Here is a 20,832-nt window from a genome sequence, read left to right as displayed (position 1 = left end):
ACCACAGAAAGTAGTTGAGGCCAATTCACTAAATATATTCAAAAGGGAGTTAGATGAAGTCCTTACTACTCGGGGGATCAAGGGTTATGGCGAGAAAGCAGGAAGGGGGTACTGAAGTTTCATGTTCAGCCATGAATTCATTGAATGGCGGTGCAGGCTAGAAGGGCTGAATGGCCTGCTCCTGCACCTATTTTCTATGTTTCTATGTTTCTATACCCTGAGCTGACACTCATGTGCAATACTGAAACAATCAGAAGGAAGGAACTTGCATTCATATCGGTCCTTCGGGATCTCAAGACATCCCAAAACACGTCACAGCGCAGTGAAGTGCAGTCACTGTTATTTAGAAGCACCATCTTTCGGTTGAGTTGTTGGAGACCATGTCTGCCTGTTCAACTGGAAGTTAAAGATCAGGAGACACTATTCAAATAAGGACAGGCAGTTTACCCATGTCCCGGCCAACATTCCTTCTGCAATCAGTTGATGGATCTGGAGGAGTTGGGCAATGGAACATGCCCTTATTTACAAAGCTGACATGGTACGTTGGTGGGTATTTTGGTGAATGATCTAAAAATTTACATCGGGATCTCGGTAATCTACAAGAAAGCTAGTGGGAGTCAAGCTGGGTTTGAATAAAACGAATAAATAGGATCAGTAGTTGTTATGTGGATGGCCAGTACCGGATGGAATTTACTGTTCCTGTATTGAGGCCAATTCAGGACACCAGGGGAATGAGTTTCATGTCTGAGACCAGCAGTGTCAGGTTGCCAACACTCTATTTGAAGGTAATGCATTTTACATTTAAAATGGAAACATCTTGTGTGCAGACACTGGGACTTGATTATGGAATCAAAATAAACCAAAGGTTAAAAAACTCAGTGTCAGTGTAAGTATGGGGTCCTGGATTATCCACCCATTTCCACTCTCTATTGGGGGTCCGCTCCATCATAAGCATACGGTCAAGGTTCCATTATAGTTTATTTCGAGAGAGAGATGATTGTGACGTCTCTCTGTGCTGATTGGATCAGTTGCTACTATTTGATTACAGTTTAGAGTTTAGAATTCCCCGTGTGTGGCCCTGATGGCTCAGTGGGTAAATGCTCAGCCTGGTGTGTGTGGTACTGAGCTGTGCAGAGCTGGGAGGGCCCCAGCCTGTACTGAGTTAACTGGTCTCACACAGAACAATGGTGGGGATACTACGGTTGTCAGAGGGGAGCGAGTTCCACATTCTCACCACTCACTGGGTAAATAAGTTTCTCCTGAATTCCCTGTTGGATTTATTGGTGACTATCTTATATTTATGGCCCCTAATCCTGGTCTACCCCGCACGTGGAAATATCTCCTATACGTCCACCTTAACCTTTCATCATTTTAAAGACCTCTATCAGGTCACCCCTCCCTCAGCCTTCTCCTTTCTAGAGAAAAGAGCCCCAGCCCGGGGACTATCCAGTGACTCCTCCTGCAGGACGTGACCATCAGGCGAGAACACAACTGAGCCCAGCCCTGCTGTTCCCGAGCCTCCAGTTAGTGCCTTCAGGAGGAGAGGCGAGGAAAGTGAGGTTGAGGGACTTCTACAAAGAAAGCCACATTATAAACTGGCTTTGTACTGGCTGTGCTGGTGCTCTGCTTACTGTGCCACGGTGCACGCTGCACTCCACACATGGGGATCTCCCAGTCTGCGCTGTGCTGCCCTCTAAGCTGGACTGAAATCTCCCTTACAGTCTCCAATGCATTTACAAAGTGCTGTTCTCTGGTAGTTTTAGAAACTACATTTCCTGATTCACCTCGGAGTCAGTACTGAAAATAGTATCAGGAAACTGTATGATTATACAGGCCAGCTCTCTGGTATTTTTTATTTGCTTTGCTCTCTTTAAACAGGTAAATGGTAAGGATTTCAAACCCTGCTCCCACTATTGGATCACACTTTGTTTTCACCCATTTACTGAATGTCGCGGTTCGTTGTGTCTCCTTTTTGTATGTCAAGTACTTTCATCATAATTGATGTAAATATTGTAAAACTATTTTCTCAACTAAAGTAAACTCGAAATCTATTAAGACTTCGATAAGTGTAATCACCCTGTATATCAATAAAGAGCCTGTTGTAATCTCCCTCTGGCGTTGTCTGAAGGTTGCTTGAGGTAGCACGAATTTTAAAAGGAAACCATTAGATCAGAGTTGTATCTTACACACATTTTAAAAGACAATTGAATTCATGTTAACTTCATAGCAAGGTAAAAACTAGTTAGTCACCCTGTTTTATGAGGTTACTGGCTTTCCCAGGTACACAGATGGTGCCCACATTGCTGGGTAAACCCGTACAAAAGGGTTTACATTCGCTGAATGATCAGATTGTGTATGACAACATGCAAAGGCTCTATCCAAGACGCCATCGAATTTCAAGACCCAAATGTTTCCCAGATTTTTCTCAACATTTGCCAAAATTATATACAACATTGTAATGATTGTCGTCTTTACCATCCGATATTCCGGGTCACCTGAGCGGGGAGCAGAAAGAAAAATCTGCTCAGCGGATCACACCCCGGTATCAGAACACAAATTAATTTCAACTGGAATGAATGGGATGTAATCAGTATGTTCCAGCTTACAATGAAGTAGATTTTAGTCTTTCTCGCCGGGGTGTTGTGTATTGCTTGTCAACGCGCACAATGAAAAATGTGACACAGAGGATCGTACGCTGATAACAGAAACCGCCTGATAGCGGAAGGTGGCGCTGCACCGCCGTGTCTCAGGTGGATTGCCGCTGTCCGGGTCACTCCAGCTGCTTTACCACCATGGCCATTGGCCACACTTCCCCAGGGGCCGCCAGCTCCACTCACTCTCGGAGGGAGACAGATGGAGCTTCCTTGAATGAACAATTCCTGAGTCTGTTCAGCGACCCGTCTGTGTGAGATTCAGAGGCTGAAATAGAAAAGCCCGCGTCCAGTGACAATGATCTTGTCAATGGTGAGTTCTGAGCCCAACCTTATCAGATCTGTCCCATTTTAATCGGTGTTTAACTGCAGAGCAGAGGGGCACTGCAGGGAGAGTGAAGGCGGCCGAAGAGCGGGAGGGGGGAGCTCGGGGAACGCCTCAGAGTCCCGGGAAAGACCGGATTTAGAAAGGTCCAGAGTCCAAAACCATCGGTGCGGGTTCCGGGGGCACTCGGGGACATAGAAACATAGACATAGAAACACAGAAAATAGGTGCAGGAGCAGGCCATTCAGCCCTTCTAGCCTGCACCGCCATTCAATGAGTTCATGGCTGAACATGAAACTTCAGTACCCCCTTCCTGCTTTCTCGCCATACCCCTTGATCCCCCGAGTAGTAAGGACTACATCTAACTCCCTTTTGAATATATTTAGTGAATTGGCCTCAACTACTTTCTGTGGTAGAGAATTCCACAGGTTCACCACTCTCTGGGTGAAGAAGTTTCTCCTCATCTCGGTCCTAAATGGCTTACCCCTTATCCTAAGACTGTGGCCCCTGGTTCTGGACTTCCCAAACATTGGGAACATTCTTCCTGCATCTAACCTGTCTAAACCCGTCAGAATTTTAAACGTTTCTATGAGGTCCCCTCTCATTCTTCTGAACTCCAGTGAATACAAGCCCAGTTGATCCAGTCTTTCTTCATAGGTCAGTCCCACCATCCCGGGAATCAGTCTGGTGAATCTTCGCTGCACTCCCTCAATAGCAAGAATGTCCTTCCTCAAGTTAGGAGACCAAAACTGTACACAATACTCCAGGTGTGGCCTCACCAAGGCCCTGTACAACTGTAGCAACACCTCCCTGCCCCTGTACTCAAATCCCCTCGCTATGAAGGCCAACATGCCATTTGCTTTCTTAACTGCCTGCTGTACCTGCATGCCAACCTTCAATGACTGATGTACCATGACACCCAGGTCTCGTTGCACCTCCCCTTTTCCTAATCTGTCACCATTCAGATAATAGTCTGTCTCTCTGTTTTTACCACCAAAGTGGATAACCTCACATTTATCCACATTATACTTCATCTGCCATGCATTTGCCCACTCACCTAACCTATCCAAGTCACTCTGCAGCCTCATAGCATCCTCCTCGCAGCTCACACTGCCACCCAACTTAGTGTCATCCGCAAATTTGGAGATACTACATTTAATCCCCTCGTCTAAATCATTAATGTACAATGTAAACAGCTGGGGACCCAACACAGAACCTTGCGGTACCCCACTAGTCACTGCCTGCCATTCTGAAAAGTACCCATTTACTCCTACTCTTTGCTTCCTGTCTGACAACCAGTTCTCAATCCACGTCAGCACACTACCCCCAATCCCATGTGCTTTAACTTTGCACATTAATCTCTTGTGTGGGACCTTGTCGAAAGCCTTCTGAAAGTCCAAATATACCACATCAACAGGTTCTCCCTTGTCCACTTTACTGGAAACATCCTCAAAAAATTCCAGAAGGTTTGTCAAGCATGATTTCCCTTTCACAAATCCATGCTGACTTGGACCTATCATGTCACCATTTTCCAAATGCACTGCTATGACATCCATAATAATTGATTCCATCATTTTACCCACTACTGAGGTCAGGCTGACCGGTCTATAATTCCCTGTTTTCTCTCTCCCTCCTTTTTTAAAAAGTGGGGTTACATTGGCTACCCTCCACTCGATAGGAACTGATCCAGAGTCAATGGAATGTTGGAAAATGACTGTCAATGCATCCACTATTTCCAAGGCCACCTCCTTAAGTACTCTGGGATACAGTCCATCAGGCCCTGGGGATTTATCGGCCTTCAATCCCATCAATTTCCCCAACACAATTTCCCGACTAATAAAGATTTCCCTCAGTTCCTCCTCCTTACTAGACCCTCTGACCCCTTTTATATCCGGAAGGTTGTTGGTGTCCTCCTTAGTGAATACCGAACCAAAGTACTTGTTCAATTGGTCTGCCATTTCTTTGTTCCCCGTTATGACTTCCCCTGATTCTGACTGCAGGGGACCTACGTTTGTTTTTACGAACCTTTTTCTCTTTACATACCTATAGAAACTTTTGCAATCCGCCTTAATGTTCCCTGCAAGCTTCTTCTCGTACTCCATTTTCCCTGCCCTAATCAAACCCTTTGTCCTCCTCTGCTGAGTTCTAAATTTCTCCCAGTCCCCGGGTTCGCTGCTATTTCTGGCCAATTTGTATGCCACTTCCTTGGCTTTAATACTATCCCTGATTTCCCTAGATAGCCACGGTTGAGCCACCTTCCCTTTTTTATTTTTACGCCAGACAGGAATGTACAATTGTGGTAGTTCATCCATGCGGTCTCTAAATGTCTGCCATTGCCCATCCACAGTCAACCCCTTAAGTATCATTCGCCAATCTATCCTAGCCAATTCACGCCTCATACCTTCAAAGTTACCCTTCTTTAAGTTCTGGACCATGGTCTCTGAATTAACTGTTTCATTCTCCATCCTAATGCAGAATTCCACCATATTATGGTCACTCTTCCCCAAGGGGCCTCGCACAATGAGATTGCTAACTAATCCTCTCTCATTACACAACACCCAGTCTAAGATGGCCTCCCCCCTAGTTGGTTCCTCGACATGCTCGTCGGGATCGAGTCTTCTTGGAGTCGGGTTGCTTGTGAATGCAGCCCAAAGTGGGTGGTAAACTCCATCTAAGGCTAAATACTGGCACGAGACCGATAATCAACAAGTACCGTAAGGGAAAGTTGAAAAGAACTTTGAAGAGAGAGTTCAAGAGGGCGTGAAACCGTTAAGAGGTAAACGGGTGGGGTCCGCGCAGTCTGCCCGGAGGATTCAACTCGGCGGCTAGGTCGATATTGGTCGAGAAAACCATCCCTTATGCACTCCAGGAAATCCTCCTCCACCGTATTGCTTCCAGTTTGGCTCGCCCAATCTATGTGCATAATATAGTCACCCATTATAACTGCTGCACCTTTATTGCATGCACCCCTAATTTCCTGTTTGATACCCTCCCCAACATCACTACTACTGTTTGGAGGTCTGTACACAACTCCCACTAATGTTTTTTGCCCTTTGGTGTTCTGCAGCTCTACCCATATATATTCCACATCATCCAAGCTAATGTCCTTCCTAACTATTGCATTAATCTCCTCTTTAACCAGCAATGCTACCCCAGCTCCTTTTCCTTTTATTCTATCCTTCCTGAATGTTGACTATCCCTGGATGTTGAGTTCCCAGCCCTGATCATCCTGGAGCCACGTCTCCAAAATCACAATCACATCATATTTGTTAACAACTATTTGCACAGTTAATTCATCCACCTTATTGCGGATACTCCTTGCATTAAGACACAAAGCCTTCAGGCTTGTTTTTTTAACACCCTTTGTCCTTTTAGAATTTTGCTGTACAGTGGCCCTTTTTGTTCTTTGCCTTGGATTTCTCTGCCCTCCACTTTTCCTCATCTTTCTGTCTTTTGCTTTTGCCTCCTTTTTGTCTCCCTCTGTCTCCCTGCATTGGTTCCCATCCCCCTGCCATATTAGTTTAACTCCTCCCCAACAGCATTAGCAAACACTCCCCCTAGGACATTGGTTCCGGTCCTGCCCAGGTGCAGACCGTCCGGTTTGTACTGGTCCCACCTCCCCCAGAACCGGTTCCAATGCCCCAGGAATTTGAATCCCTCCCTGCTGCACCACTGCTCAAGCCACGTATTCATCTGCGCTATCCTCGTGCCAATAGTGATTCTCTGCCTTGCTTTAGTGCTTCGGCGGGGATTCCATCTGCTCTGAAGCCTTGTTGTTCTTTAGTTGTCGGATGGTCTTTTCAGCCTGGGCTTGTGCTGAGGTGAAGTTGGGACACATGCTGTGCAATGGAGTCGAGAACACTCACGTCAAAGACAGTCTTGGTTAAGGGGATCTTCGAAGTGCTCCTTCCAATGGGAACTGACTGCCTCTCTGTCCTTGATGAGTACCTCTCCGTTCTTAGCCCTCAGCGGGGTAGGACCTTGGGTGCTTGGGTCCTTCACTGCGCTAAAGAATCCTCATACATCGTGGTTGTCAGCTAGTTGCTGGATCTCCTGCACTTTTTCCACCCACCACCTGTACTTTATGTCACAAGATTTAAGTTGGACCTCGGCCTTCAGACATCTATCGAGCTGCTTCCATGCTCTTGAGTTGTATTGCTGTTTCCAGTTTTAGAATGCCTTGCGCTTCTGGCTTATTAGTGTTTGGATCGCCTGGTCGTTCTTGTCAAACCAATCTTGATGTTTCCTGGTCGAGTGACCAAGCGTCTCTTCACAGGGGATAATTATGGAGGCTTTGAGTTAAGACCAGGCGCTGTGGACACTCTGCAGCTCCTGAAGGGCAATTATGTAGGGTGTTGATGAGACCACACATGGAGTGCTGGGTACAATTTTCGTCCACTTACCGAAGGAAGGATATACTTGCCTTAGTGCAGGTGCATCAAAGGTTCACTAGATTGATTCCTGTGAAGAGAGAGCTGTCCTAAGAGAAGAGATTGAGTAGAATAGGCTAGTCTTCTTTGGTATTTAGAAAAATGAGAGATGATCTCATTGAAATGTATAAAATTACTAGACGGCTTGACAGGGTAGGTGCTGAGAGGGTGTTTCTCCTGGCTGGAGAGTCTAGAAATAGCGGTCATAGGCTCAAGATAAGGGATTGGTCATTTCAGACTGAGATGAGGAGAAATTTCTTCACTCAGAGGATTCTCTACTCCAGAGGACTGTGGATGCTGAGTCGATGATTATATTCAAGACTAAGAGCGATAGATTTTTTGACTCGAAGGGAATCAGGGTTTATCAGGATAGAGCAAGAAATTGGAATTGACATAGGACATCAGCCATATTTTATTGAATGACGGAGAAGGCTCGAGCGGCCGTATGGCTCCTATTTCTTGTATTCTTATGATTTCTCCTCCCACCTCCTCCTTTTTCCCTCTTCGTTTTCCCAGCCTCAGTAAAATACCATTTGACTCTCAGACTGGTGATGGGTGCACCCTGAAAAGTCATGGACTGCTTTTTCTCTTCGTAAATTCAACACTATTTCATCCAGATGTGGACAGCAGTGCAGGGATACAAGAGTGATGTCAGAGGGAGAACGGCCCCTGGAACCGCCCACAGGAACACGACACCAGCAGTTTGAATCAGGAAGTGCTGAAACTGAACGATGGCTTCCAGAGAGCAACACCAGAGTTTTACAGAGGAATTAATTTGTCCCATTTGTCTGGATTTCTTCACCGATCCGGTTTTACTGGAGTGTGGGCACAACTTCTGCCGCTCCTGTATCACACAGTGTTGGGACAAGAAGGAGACAAACTCCTGCCCGGAATGTAGAGAGGAGTTTCCAGAAATAAACCTCAGAGCCAGTCGGGCCTTAGCGAATCTGGCCGAGAAAGCTCGAGAAGTTAAGCTGAATCCGAAACAGAAGGAAAGTAAACTTCACTGTGAGGAACATCAGGAAGAACTGAAGCTGTTTTGTGAAACTGACAAGAAACTGATCTGTTTGGTCTGTAGAGATGCACGGGAACACAGAGAGCACCGTTTCATGCCCATTAAAGAAGCTGTTGGCATCTACAAGGTAAAGGGGAACAGATTGGGTCAGCTGATTGAAAATGTGATAAAATATAGTCGAACACTTTTATTCTGTGATTTTCTCTCCCAATCCCAGGATCAGCTGAAATCTTCCTTAGATTCTCTCACAGAGAAGAAATCGGCGGCTCTAGAAATGGAATTAAAACAGAAACAGCAGATTTCCGGAGTTAGGGTAAGGTCTCTGTTGTGTATGCAATAACTGTTAGACTGAGTATTGTTTAACTCCAAGAGGTATAACCTTGGTTGTGCTTTATTAAGGCCCAAAGTGACTAATATACAAAATGGCACACACTCGTGCATGCAGCCCAATGGCCTCCAACAGTGACGCCATCTAGTGGCTAGTGATGCCAAAAGTACATACATGACCGTCTCCCTGTGTTGATTTTCTGGAATCTCGGTTAGTTTTGTTCCCTCTATCGTGGTACATTAATTATGTTTCACATTTCATTTGGTAGGAACAGTCGAGCAGTCTGCAAACCCACATCACATCCGAGTTCACTAAAATGCACCAGATTGTCACTGAGAAAGAGCAGTGTTTAATCCGAGATCTCAGGGAACAAGAGGGGAAGATTGTAGAAACAATGGAGAAAAACCTTCGGGAAATTCAAGAGCATTTAAATTCTATTCAGGAGGAGCTCTCAAAGTTGCAGAAACAGATGGAGCAAAAAGACGGAGTGATATTTCTGAAGGTGAGGATTATATTGCGGGTCAGTTCAGTGAAACTTCACACAGTCACAAAATAACCGATGAGAACTGAAATAAATGCAGCATTTGCTGAACATTTGGAAGCTGATTTAAACCGATTGTTTTGTCTATTCTGGGGCGGTTCTGTTGTTGTCACTGAACTAACCGGCTCCCACACTGTTTGCAGAATCCCGGGAATGCCCGAGACATCCCAGGAATGAGTTTCCATGATCTAGATACTAAGTTTGTCATTATTCCAGTGTTGCTCAAGTTATATTCCTCCATCATAAGTTCAGAGGTGGGGATGTCCATGATGATTGCCTACTTAAAAAAGCAGTCCGTGTCCGCATGTAGCAAGACCTGGACAACATTCAGGTTTGGGCTGATAAGTGGCAAGTCATATTCACGCCAAACAAGTGCCAGACAATGCATGTCTCCAGCAAAAGAGATTCTAACCACATCCCCTTTAAATTCAATGGGATTACCATTGCCGAATCCCCCATCAATATCCTGAGGGGTCACCATTGACTAGAAACTTAACTGAATAGCAACATAAATACCGTGGCTATAATAACAGGTCAAAGGCTGGATATTCTGGGGCAAGTGTCTCACCTCTTGACTCCCCAAAGCCTTCCCACCATCTACAAGGCACAAGTCAGTCTCAGAAGTGTGATGGAAAACTCTCCACCACTTGCCTGGAGGATTGCAGCTCCAAAACCACTCAAGAAGCTGAACACCATCCAAGAAAAAGAAGCCGCTTGATTGCCACCCATTCACCACCTTAAACATTCACTCCCTCCACCACCGTCGCACCGTGGCTGCAGTGTGTACCATCTACAAGGTGCACTGCAGCAAGTCTCCGAGGCTATTTTTGACAGCACCTCCCAAACTCGCGACCTGAACTATCTAGAAGCACAAGGGCAGCAGACACATGGGAAAATCACCACCTCCAAGTTACACACCATCCTGACTTAGAAATATATTCCTTCATCATCGCTGGGTCAAAATCCTGGAACTTCCTCTCCAACGGCATTGTGGGATTACCTTCACCACACGGACTGTAGCGTTTCAAGAAGGTGGCTCATGACCACCTTCTGATGGGCAATAAATGTGATACCCACATCCCGGGAATGAATTTAAAAACTTCGGAACTCACATTACAATCCAGTTACAGTTCCATGGGTGTGTCTGGTATGGTGGGTGTAATAGTCACTGTGTCTGTGAGTGGCACTGATGTTGTGTTCCAGTATCTGACGCACCACTCAGATTTTTCAACTGCTTATAATCATAGAATCCTACAGCACAAAAGGCCCATTGTGCCTTTGCTGGCTCTTTGAAAGAGTGATCCAATTAGTCCCACTCCCCCTGCTCTTTCCCCAATGTTTTCTTTTTCCAGTGTATACCGTATTCCTTTTTGAAAATTACTGTTAAATCTACTTCCTCCACCCTGTCATTCAATGTATTCCAGATCAAGTCATTGTTTAAATAATCAACCACTCTTTTTTGCCAATTATCTTACAGATTTATGTATGTGATCCCCAGGTTTTTCTAATACAAAAGCACAATACAGCGGATGCTGGAAATCTGAAGCAGAAACAGAAAATTCTGGAAGTATCTCTAACTTTTTCCAGTTCTGATAAAAGGTCATCGACCTGAAACGTTAATCTGTTTCTCGCTCCACAGACTGCCAGACTGGCTCAGTATTTCCAGCATTTTCTGTTCGACTGCAGGTCTCTCTGTTCCTGCACCCCATTTAAAATTGTACCATTTAGATACAATGCCTCTCCTCATTCTTCCTTCCAAAATGCTTCACTTCACACTTCTCTGTATTCAATTGTATCCGCCCTGTGTCTGCTCATTTCACCAGCCTGTCTGTGTCCTCCTGAAGTCTTTTACTGTCCTCACTGTTTGTGTTTTATTTATTTCAGGAGGAAGCTTGTCGGAAGAGGAGGTAGGACATGCTCTTTACAGAATCTCTGCACAGTTTGTTAAAATAACTCAGAAAAGTGTTTATGGTAAACTTATAACATTAACTGTGTAATATTTACAGGATCAGTGAGGCCTATCCCGTGCTGTCAGTAGCAGATGGCGCCCTGTCTATCGGAAAGTTCAACGGCCCTTTACAGTACACAGCGTGGAGAGAAATGATAGACGCCATTAACCCTGGTAAATCTCCTATATTCCTTTTCATGATTTATAAATCCAGATGAGAAGGGCCTAAACCGGCTCCCAGACCCAGGATTAAATGATCACCGATGTCCGTGTCTAGTCTGGAAGTCAGGAGTCTTTGCACTGGATAAGGGAGGGCTTGGGGTGATCTTACTGAAGTATTCAAGATCCTAAACCGCAGAGAGAAGATAAACATCCAGAGGTTTAACACAGTCACAGAGTCTACAACAAAGTAGCGATAGTCTCAAACTCAGAGAATGGCAGGAAAATATATCCGGGGGGGAGGAGGTAGGATGGTGGGGGTTGTGGGGCGGAGGGGCAAAGCCGAGGAGCAGCCAGCAGCGGGCAGGACAATTCATGCACCTCCCGGCCACAGAGAAACTGTTACACAGAGAATAAATAGAAAGAACGTGTTTTTATATCCGACCTTTCACGACCTCAGGACGTCCCAAAGCTCTTTACAGACAATGAAGAGTTTTTAAAGTGTAGTCACTGTTGTAATGTAGGAAACGCCACAACCAGTTTATGCACAGCAAGCTCCCACAAGCAGCAACGTGATAATGACCAGATAACCTGTTTTCATGATGTTGGTTGATGGATAAATATTGCCCAGGACACCGGACGGAACTAACTCCTTGCATCATTCCCTGTGGGGTTTCCATCGGTCCCTTTAAGGACCACAGGTTGGGCCATTCTACAGACTGTTCCAGTGGGTGGGACTTGCACAGCTCACACACCGTCCAATGGAAGACCAAGATTGCATTGGGGTCATATGTACATTCTGGGATCCGGTTTGTATAAACTAATGAGGCTTCCCCCATGTTTAGTGCGGGAGCGCTGGATTCCTATTTCACGGCTGCGGCATAATTTCCCGGCGGGCCTTGGTGGGAACCAGGTGGGAAGCACTGCGGGTGGTTTTCGTCTCATTCTTGCTCCGTTTACGGTGTAAATCCGGGCGATTGTGAGACGTAAATCACTCCCAACTGCATTATGCGGAGCATATGGGAAGTAAGGAAGGCAGAGTTGGCTGAGGTTATCAGCAGTTTGAAGAGAGAGTTTGATAAGAAGTTGGAAAAAATGATAAATCCAAATAGGACTGAGCTGCCTGGGCTTGGAGAGTGGAATTGTGAGGGCTGGGGAGAGGGGAGATCTAATTTGAACACCCTGCCCTATACCGCAGCAGAAAACACACTTCAAAAGTAGATTAATGTGCAAAGTTAAAGCACATGGGATTGGGGGTAGTGTGCTGACATGGATTGAGAACTGGTTGTCAGACAGGAAGCAAAGAGTAGGAGTAAATGGGGACTTTTCAGAATGGCAGGCGGTGACTAGTGGGGTACCGCAAGGTTCTGTGCTGGGGCCCCAGCTGTTTACATTGTACATTAATGATTTAGACGAGGGGATTAAATTTGCGGATGACACTAAGTTGGGTGACAGTGTGAGCTGCGAGGAGGATGCTGTGAGGCTGCAGAGCGACTTGGATAGGTTAGGTGAGTTGGCAAATGCATGGCAGATGAAGTATAATGTGGATAAATGTGAGGTTATCCACTTTGGTGGTAAAAACAGAGAGACAGACTATTATCTGAATGGGGACAGATTAGGAAAAGGGGAGGTGCAACGAGACCTGGGTGTAATGGTACATCAGTCATTGAAGGTTGGCATGCAGGTACAGCATGTGGTTAAGAAAGCAAATGGCATGTTGGCCTTCATAACGAGGGGATTTGAGTACAGGGGCAGGGAGGTGTTGCTACAGTTGTATAGGGCCTTGGTGAGGCCACACCTGGAGTATTGTGTACAGTTTTGGTCTCCTAACTTGAGGAAGGACATTCTTGCTATTGAGGGAGTGCAGCGAAGGTTCACCAGACTGATTCCCGGGATGGCGGGACTGACCTATCAAGAAAGACTGGATCAACTGGGCTTGTATTCACTGGAGTTCAGAAGAATGAGAGGGGACCTCATAGAAACGTTTAAAATTCTGATGGGTTTAGACAGGTTAGATGCAGGAAGAATGTTCCCAATGTTGGGGAAGTCCAGAACCAGGGGTCACAGTCTAAGGATAAGGGGTAAGCCATTTAGGACCGAGATGAGGAGAAACTTCTTCACCCAGAGTGTGGTGAACCTGTGGAATTCTCTACCACAGAAAGTAGTTGAGGCCAATTCACTAAATATATTCAAAAAGGAGTTAGATGAAGTCCTTACTACTAGGGGGATCAAGGGGTATGGTGAGAAAGCAGGAATGGGGTACTGAAGTTGCATGTTCAGCCATGAACTCATTGAATGGCGGTGCAGGCTAGAAGGGCCGAATGGCCTATTCCTGCACTTATTTTGTATGTTTCTAATACATTGTGGGAAGTGCTTTGAGACATTTGTCAGGAACATTAGAAATGTAAGTTTCTCCTTCAGATGTAATTGCAGTGTGTTTATTTCCATCGCATTCCTTATACTGGACTCTGTCCTACCTGTGAAATATTTTATTCACAACACTACTTTCCTTGTGGCCTTTGGAAACAGCTGCTTAAACCCCAGTTTAGAACCAGGCAAGAAAGTCATCGCACCACCTTTGAAAGCAGCTTCACACAGTAACACTGATCCCAGCATCACTCACTTCGACCTGGACTCTCACCCACTTTCTCTGATCTGCTTTGAGTTATTCACACCAGTTTTAAATTCACATCAATGTCTGTCCTGATATTTTATACCAATATTCCTACTGCATAAAACATCAATATTCGGCTCAACGTTTCGTATTTTAATTTTTATTCTCTTGCTGAATTATTGTCTTTACTTGCAAAATATGTAAAATAAACAATCAGAAGCCAGCCTGCCTGCCTGAGAGTGTGTTCTCTGCTGGATCCACCTCCTGATCCATTGACCCCATTCCCACAAAACTGCTGCCCACCCAACTCACTGATTTAAGTGTTGCCACTTGGTAACCTCATTCACAGAAACAGTGTCAGTTTCCAGATGTAAACCGATGGCACACAACTCGACCTCTCCACCACCTCTCTTGACCCCTCCACTGCCAAAGTATTATCCAACAGATTGTCGGAAATCCAGTTATGGAGGAGCCGGAATTTCTTAGAGTTAAACATTAGAAATAATAATAGTCTGTCCTGAAATCTTCGCATGTGCACTACCATCGAAGTTCGGTCACACACGCTCAGTGCCCCACAGTTGCAGCTGCCGTACAATGCGAGCTATGCTGTCCTCTGCTCCGTGGGAGAAGGCCGTGGAGAACACTGGATGGAGAGCGGGGAGACAGGTCGGAGGGAGAGACAGGCAAGAAATCAGGAGAGAGGGAGAGAGATGGGAGATCGGAAGGAGAGGGAGAGAGAGAGGGTGGGGGGGGGGGGGGAAGAGAGAGGGAGCGGGGGGGAAAGAGAGGGGGAGGGGGTGGAAGAGATGGGAAGAGAGGGGGAGGGGGGGAAGAGAGGGGGAGGGGGGGAAGAGAGGGAGTGGGGTAGGGGAGGGAAGAGAGGGGGAGCGGGGGGAAGAGAGGGGGAGGGGAGGGAAGAAAGGGGAGGGGGGGAAGAGAAGGGGGGGTAAGAGAGAGGAGGGGAGAGAGGGGGTTGAAGAGAGAGACAGTGGAGAGACAGATGGAGAGAGATGGAGGGAGAGGGGGTGAGGGAGATCGGAGGGAGAGACTGAGGGAGAGGAGGAGAGAGAGGCGGGAAAGTGGAGGGAGAGAACGAGAGGGAGATCGGAGGGAGAGACAAAGGGGGAGGGGGAGAGAGGCGGGATAGTGAGAGGGGGCGATGGAGTGAGGGTGAGGGGGAAAGAGAGAGAGAGATAGAGGCGGATATCGGAGGGAGAGACAGAGTGGGAGAGAGAGGCAGGAGAGTGGGGGGCGGGGGGAAGAACGATCGGAGAGAGGCGGAAGAGAAACAGGCAGGAGAGAAGGGGAGCGAGATAGAGGGGGAGGTTTGGAGGGGGAGAGGGGTACGAAGGGACAGAGAGGGGTGATTGGAGGAAGAGGGTGGGAAACAGAATGGGAGGGAGGAGGTCAGGAGCACGGTGGGGGAGGGTGGTAAAGAGTACGGAGAGCACAGTGGTGATGGTGGAAGAACGTGATCCAGGTTTAAAGGTGCGTGTGTGTGTGTGTGTGTGTGTGTGTGTGTGTGTGGGGGGGCGGGGGGCGTTGAGAGAGAGAACGTGATCCATATGGAAAGACTGGACAGAATCCAGAAGTCACGACACAGTTACTATTCACATCATAACCCAATAAACCTGTTAACAGTCCGTAACCAACACACAATGCAACGTCTATGGTGGGTGGGGGAGAGTAGGTCAGGAAGTTTGTGTGTGTGTGTGTGTGTGTGTGGAGGGGGGGGGGGAGGGGCGAGTAGGTCAGGATGTTTGTGTGAGTGTGTGGGGGGCGTGTTGGGGAGGGGGAGTAGGTCAGGATGTTTGTGTGTGTGTGGGGAGGGGGGAGTAGGTCAGGATGTGTGTATAGGGGTGTGAGGGGAAGGTGGTCAGGAACTTGGGCATGGGGGCAGGGCGGGGGGCAAAATTTGTTTTTATATTACTAGGCTGGTTTTTACACATGGACAGCTTTATGCAGCGTTTTCCAGAGTGAGAAGTTTAGATTCTGTTACAGTCTTTGGTGAATGAATAACTAGAAATCCCATATTTAAAAAGTACTGCTGCAATAAAGATACCAATTTGACGGCATATGTTTCGCGGGTCTCTGCTAGTTGAGAATTTAGCCATTGTTTCTGGAGCTTGTCAACAACTGTACACCTTTGTCATCAACTCCATCCCCTCCTCGGCCACTGCCCCAAGGTACCACACCCCCATTGCCAACCACACATGAGAACCAGCAGCAACATCTTATTTCTGGCTTGGAGCATGTTCCCACCTCGGGACCGTCCTCTCTTGTATTGGTCCAAGTGATGCATCGGCTGTCACCCACACCCCCCACAATGAAGCATCGCCTGAGGACCCCCTCGGCCAGGCAGCTTGGAGTCAGGACGGGAAGGGGAAGGGGGGGGTGCACCGGGGTGGAGGAAAGTGAGGTGCATGTGCGCAGGTGATGGTTGCGTTATATCTCCATCAGTGTGTATGCAATCTGGGCACCACGCTCCTGCTTTGCCTTTGTATTCTGTGTTGGTGGACATGTTGAACATGTGATTTACGTCAATGGTGGAAAAAGTGGGGTGTGGGCAGGGGTTGGGTGTTATTGGCTGTGATACTTATGATTTCAGACCAATGTTGGTATTAAACTTTTGTTATTGAACATAACCTTGTTGTGCATTGTCTCAGATAGCTGGTAGTTCCTTAACATGAAAGGGTTAAATACAAGTGAAAATCAATCAACGTCAACTTTAACTGGCACCAAGGTGATGGGCACCATTGATGTCTGAGCTGCACACACACAGCAGTGTGTCAGCGTTGTCACTCACATCAGCGTTCTTTCAGGCAAATATTTCCGATATAAGCTCCTCATGTAAGAGTGGGATTTATCAAATGCAAGCCACACCACTAGCATCCGTCCCGGTTAGTTCCACTTTTTGTGGGCGTTTGTTGAGCGGGCGATATGTGTGGGAGGTGGTGAAATTGACGGTGGACGATCTCCATGGCCACTAGTTTGGGTAAATATGCTCTTAACGACCAAAAACAGTCGCCGGGTGTTATTATTGAATCTCGGTGTTAAGTCCGTGAGGAAAGTAATGCTGGGCAATAATATGGGCCTTGTAATCGCCCATTCTGCTGAATCCGCCCCAAAAAACTGGGTGGCCGGTAATATTTTTCTCGCCGTTAAGCTCATTGGGAAAATAACACTCGGCGATAAGTCTCCAAAAAAAGCCCGTCAGTTTTCATTTTGTGCCAAAATGGGCGATATCTGGGCATTATACGTAATTTCAGCAGTTAAATGGGAGTTAAGTGGGCATTAAGCAAGCAAAAAAAGAGGAGTTACCAGCCCATAATCTCAGATAAGGAGCCATCCATTTAAAACTGAGATTAGGAGGAATTTGTTCTCTGAGGGTTGTAAATCTGTGGAATTCTCTGCCCCAGTGAGCTGTGGAGGCTGGGTCATTGAATATATTTAAAGCAGAGATAGATAGATTTTTGAGCGATAAGGGAGTAATGGGTAATGGGCAGTGGGCAGGGAAATGGAGTCGAGCCAATGATCAGATCAGCCATGATCTTATTGAATGGCAGAGCAGGCTCGAGGGGCCAAATGGCCTACTACTGCTCCTATTTTTTATGTTCTTGTATTAGTCTGGATTTCTAGTCCAGTAACATAACCACTATGCTACCGTACCGTACCTATCTCTATATACCACTGGCTGAGCCAGCGGGAGAGGGTGATTTGTGTTCTGGAGAAATCCCAGTGCGCGGGAGCAGATATAAAGTGGTGCTGAAGATAAATGTTTTTTTTTTGGTCTGTTGCAGAAAATGAAATGCTACGGAATGAAATTGGTGAGTGCCCGTTAATAACGGAGAGCTCGATCTGATGGTGACTGGACACCCAGGGGTGGTTGAAATGCAGTAATGAAGTGTGCGGGAAGAATGCTGATGGACTGTAACTGGGGGCAGAGATGTAACACATTGATTGGCTCACCGTGGATCTCCCAATAGTTTGTATAGTCTCGTGTCAGGCATGCGGACAATGTGGCCCACCCAACGGAGCTGGTCGAGTGTGGTCAGTGCTTTAATACTTGGGCTGTTGGCCTGAGCGAGGACGCTAACGTTGGTGCGTCTATCCTCCCAGGGGATTTACAGGATCTTGCGTAGGCCGCGCTGGTGGTGTTTCTCCAGCAAGTTAAGGTGTCTACTTTATATGGTCCACCTCTCTGAGCCATACAGAGAGCGGGTGTCACTACAGCCTGCTCTTAGTGGGAGCTTGCTGTGCTGCGTTTCCCACATTACAACAGTGACCGAGGCAGTCTGACACTGAGTCAGGAGCTATATAAGTACAATGGGGGAGAAATTGGCCTCCTGTTAGTGCCTCCAGAGGCCGGTAACGGGGCACTGAGGGGATCACCGATGCCCGCAAATTTCCCTGGTGGTTTTGAGCTAGCGCTAACAGTTACCGCCACGCTCTCTTGTGCCACATAGATATACTTCCCTCTGGGAGTGTTGGACCTGAAGTTCCCGGGAGCAGCAAATCGTTCTCGCCTGCCGAAAATTTAGCGATCCTTCAAATGTTAACGCCCCGAATGGGGTCTACGCAATTTACAGCCGAATTATTTCAAGAGCATTCGCCACGATTTCTAACACGGATTTTATTTTCTACTTGCAGGGCAAGAGAAATTGAAGGCGGAACAAGGTAAGTGACAGAAAGGCTCGCGATGTGGGTCGCCGTACCATGATTCTTGCCGCATTTCCATGGACCTCACAGCGGGTCAGAGGGGCCAGGTCTGGTGTCGGACATCCGGCCAACAGCCCAAAGCGCATCAAATGGAAATCGTGCCTCATTTAACTGACGGCTTTCTCCTTTCTTTCAGAGTATGAAAACCTACGCAATGAGATAGGTAAGAAAATAGACAAGTGGGTGACGGGGGAATTCACCCATGGGTGACTGGGAGATCAACCATGGATAAGGGGGACACAGAGAGGGAGATACCCTGGGTAAGGGGGACACAGAGAGGGAGACACCCTGGGTAAGGGGGACACGGAGAGGGGAGATACCCTGGGTAAGGGGGACACGGAGAGGGGAGATACTCCAGGTAAGGGGGACACAGAGGGGGAGATACCCAGGGTAAGGGGGGCATGGAGAGGGTGATACCGTGGGTAAGGAGGACACAGAGGGGGAGATACCCTGGGTAAGGGGGACACGGAGAGGGAGATAGCCTGGGTAAGGGAGTGACACAGAGAGGGAGATATCCTGGGTAAGGGGGAGACGGAGAGAGATATACCCTGGGTAAAGGGGACACAGAGAGGGAGATACCCTGGGTAAGGGGAAACAGAGAGGGAGATACCCTGAGTAAGGGCGACACAGACCTGAGAGATCCCCATGGATAAGGATCTGACACTGGAAGGGGGTCGGGACAATTGTGCAGCAACACAATCGCTGCATTGGTGGCAGGCAATGCCCGAGCCCCCTCTCTTGCCTAGCCCTATTGGAACTCCCCTGGGACTGATCTTGCACACCGTGAGGGGCCTGGCATCAGGTGGCTCTGGGTGTAGGCCTTGGGCCTTCTCTATAGTCTGGGGAGGGAACGTGTAGGACTACAGCCTGTATGGCCACTGACAGCCCTGTCTCACCCTTTATATTTGTTTGTCTGTTTCAGCGAAAGCTAAAGAAGCAGGGAAATCAGGTGAGGTGTGAGCACGCACTGAGTTCAGTGAACACTACTTCTTGTACCAACCATGCTTATAGCCAAACGTACAAGGCGATGCCCCATAAGCATAATCATCGCCATAGAAACCAGTTATAATGGTTCCACTTACTGCGGATGAAGTGGCCCTGCTATTGGGTAGAATTTGGAGAATTTTAGCTCTGAGCACAGATTGGATAGGCTGGGTTTCTGTTCTTCGGAACAGAGGAGGCTGAGGCCTTACTGAGCTGGATAGATTTATGAGGGGCCTAGTTAGGGTGGATATGAAGGATCTGTTTCCTTTGGCAGAGGGGTCAACAACCAGGGGGCATAGATTTAAAGAAGTTGGTAGCAGGTATTGAGGGGAAATTTCTTCACCCAGAGGGTTGAAGGGTCTGAAACTCACTGCCTGAAAGGGTGGTAGAGGCAGAAACCCTCACCACATTTAAAACTGAGATGAGAAGGAATTTCTTCTCTCCGAAGGTTGTAAATCTGTGGAATTCTCTGCCCCAGAGAGCTGTGGAGGATGAGCCATTAAATATATTTAAGGAGGAGATAGATAGATTTTTGAGCGATCAGGGGTTAATGGGTTATGAGGAGTGGGCAGGGAAGTGGAGCTGAGTCCATGATCAGATCAGCCATGATCATATTAAATGGTGCAGAAGGTTCCAGGGGTCAATGGCGTACTCATGTTCCTATTTCTTATGTTCCTTGTGTAAAAGTACTTGGATGTGCACTTGAAATGCCGTAACCTACAGGGCTACGGACCAAGAGCTGGAAAGTGGGATTAGGCTGGATAGCTCTTGGTCGGCCGGCGCAAATACGATGGGCCGAAATGGCTGCCTTCTGTGCTGTAAGTTTCTATGATTGCGGATAATTCTTCAACGTGAGCAGGTCAGTTTTATCGAACGCTGATACTCGGATAGGGCCCTGCGGACTGGAACAGATCCGGGAAGAATTGTCCTCCTGGACTGGAAGAGATCCCGGAGCTGGAATTGAAAAGGTTTCTGGTAAAACCCCCGGTGGTGATAATCGACACGGTGAAACACCACTGGTGGAAACTTCCCGGGCGGGTTGGGTTTTCTCTGCGCCAAAACGATGCTCCCCCCCTTATCCCCCATCCTCTGCCTCCGTGGCCAAAGGGAATGGGAGA

The 20,832-nt window shown here is 47.3% G+C and overlaps 1 protein-coding gene across 4 annotated transcripts in view; it reads left to right on the top strand.

Moving 5' to 3' along the window:
* LOC139229628 (zinc-binding protein A33-like) overlaps positions 1 to 20,832 on the top strand; it is a 143,984-nt gene that overhangs the window by 84,919 nt on the left and 38,233 nt on the right. For 2 of the 4 annotated variants that reach the window (XM_070861141.1, XM_070861139.1), the window contains exons 1-9: positions 8,091 to 8,548; positions 8,639 to 8,734; positions 9,018 to 9,251; positions 11,175 to 11,197; positions 11,297 to 11,412; positions 17,812 to 17,838; positions 18,662 to 18,688; positions 18,867 to 18,893; positions 19,653 to 19,679. The exons of 1 other annotated variant lie outside the window; for it this stretch is intronic. In XM_070861141.1, the coding sequence (XP_070717242.1) occupies positions 8,138 to 8,548; positions 8,639 to 8,734; positions 9,018 to 9,251; positions 11,175 to 11,197; positions 11,297 to 11,412; positions 17,812 to 17,838; positions 18,662 to 18,688; positions 18,867 to 18,893; positions 19,653 to 19,679 (988 nt within the window). In that variant the 5' untranslated portion in view covers positions 8,091 to 8,137. Of the gene's footprint in view, positions 1 to 8,090; positions 8,549 to 8,638; positions 8,735 to 9,017; positions 9,252 to 11,174; positions 11,198 to 11,296; positions 11,413 to 17,811; positions 17,839 to 18,661; positions 18,689 to 18,866; positions 18,894 to 19,652; positions 19,680 to 20,832 lie in introns of those variants that run through there. One more of the 4 variants, XM_070861142.1, reaches the window with a different exon arrangement.

This window comes from Pristiophorus japonicus, chromosome 19, assembly GCF_044704955.1.
Source record: "Pristiophorus japonicus isolate sPriJap1 chromosome 19, sPriJap1.hap1, whole genome shotgun sequence".
Taxonomy (NCBI): domain Eukaryota; kingdom Metazoa; phylum Chordata; class Chondrichthyes; family Pristiophoridae; genus Pristiophorus; species Pristiophorus japonicus.
This window is presented reverse-complemented; position numbering and strand designations above follow the sequence as displayed.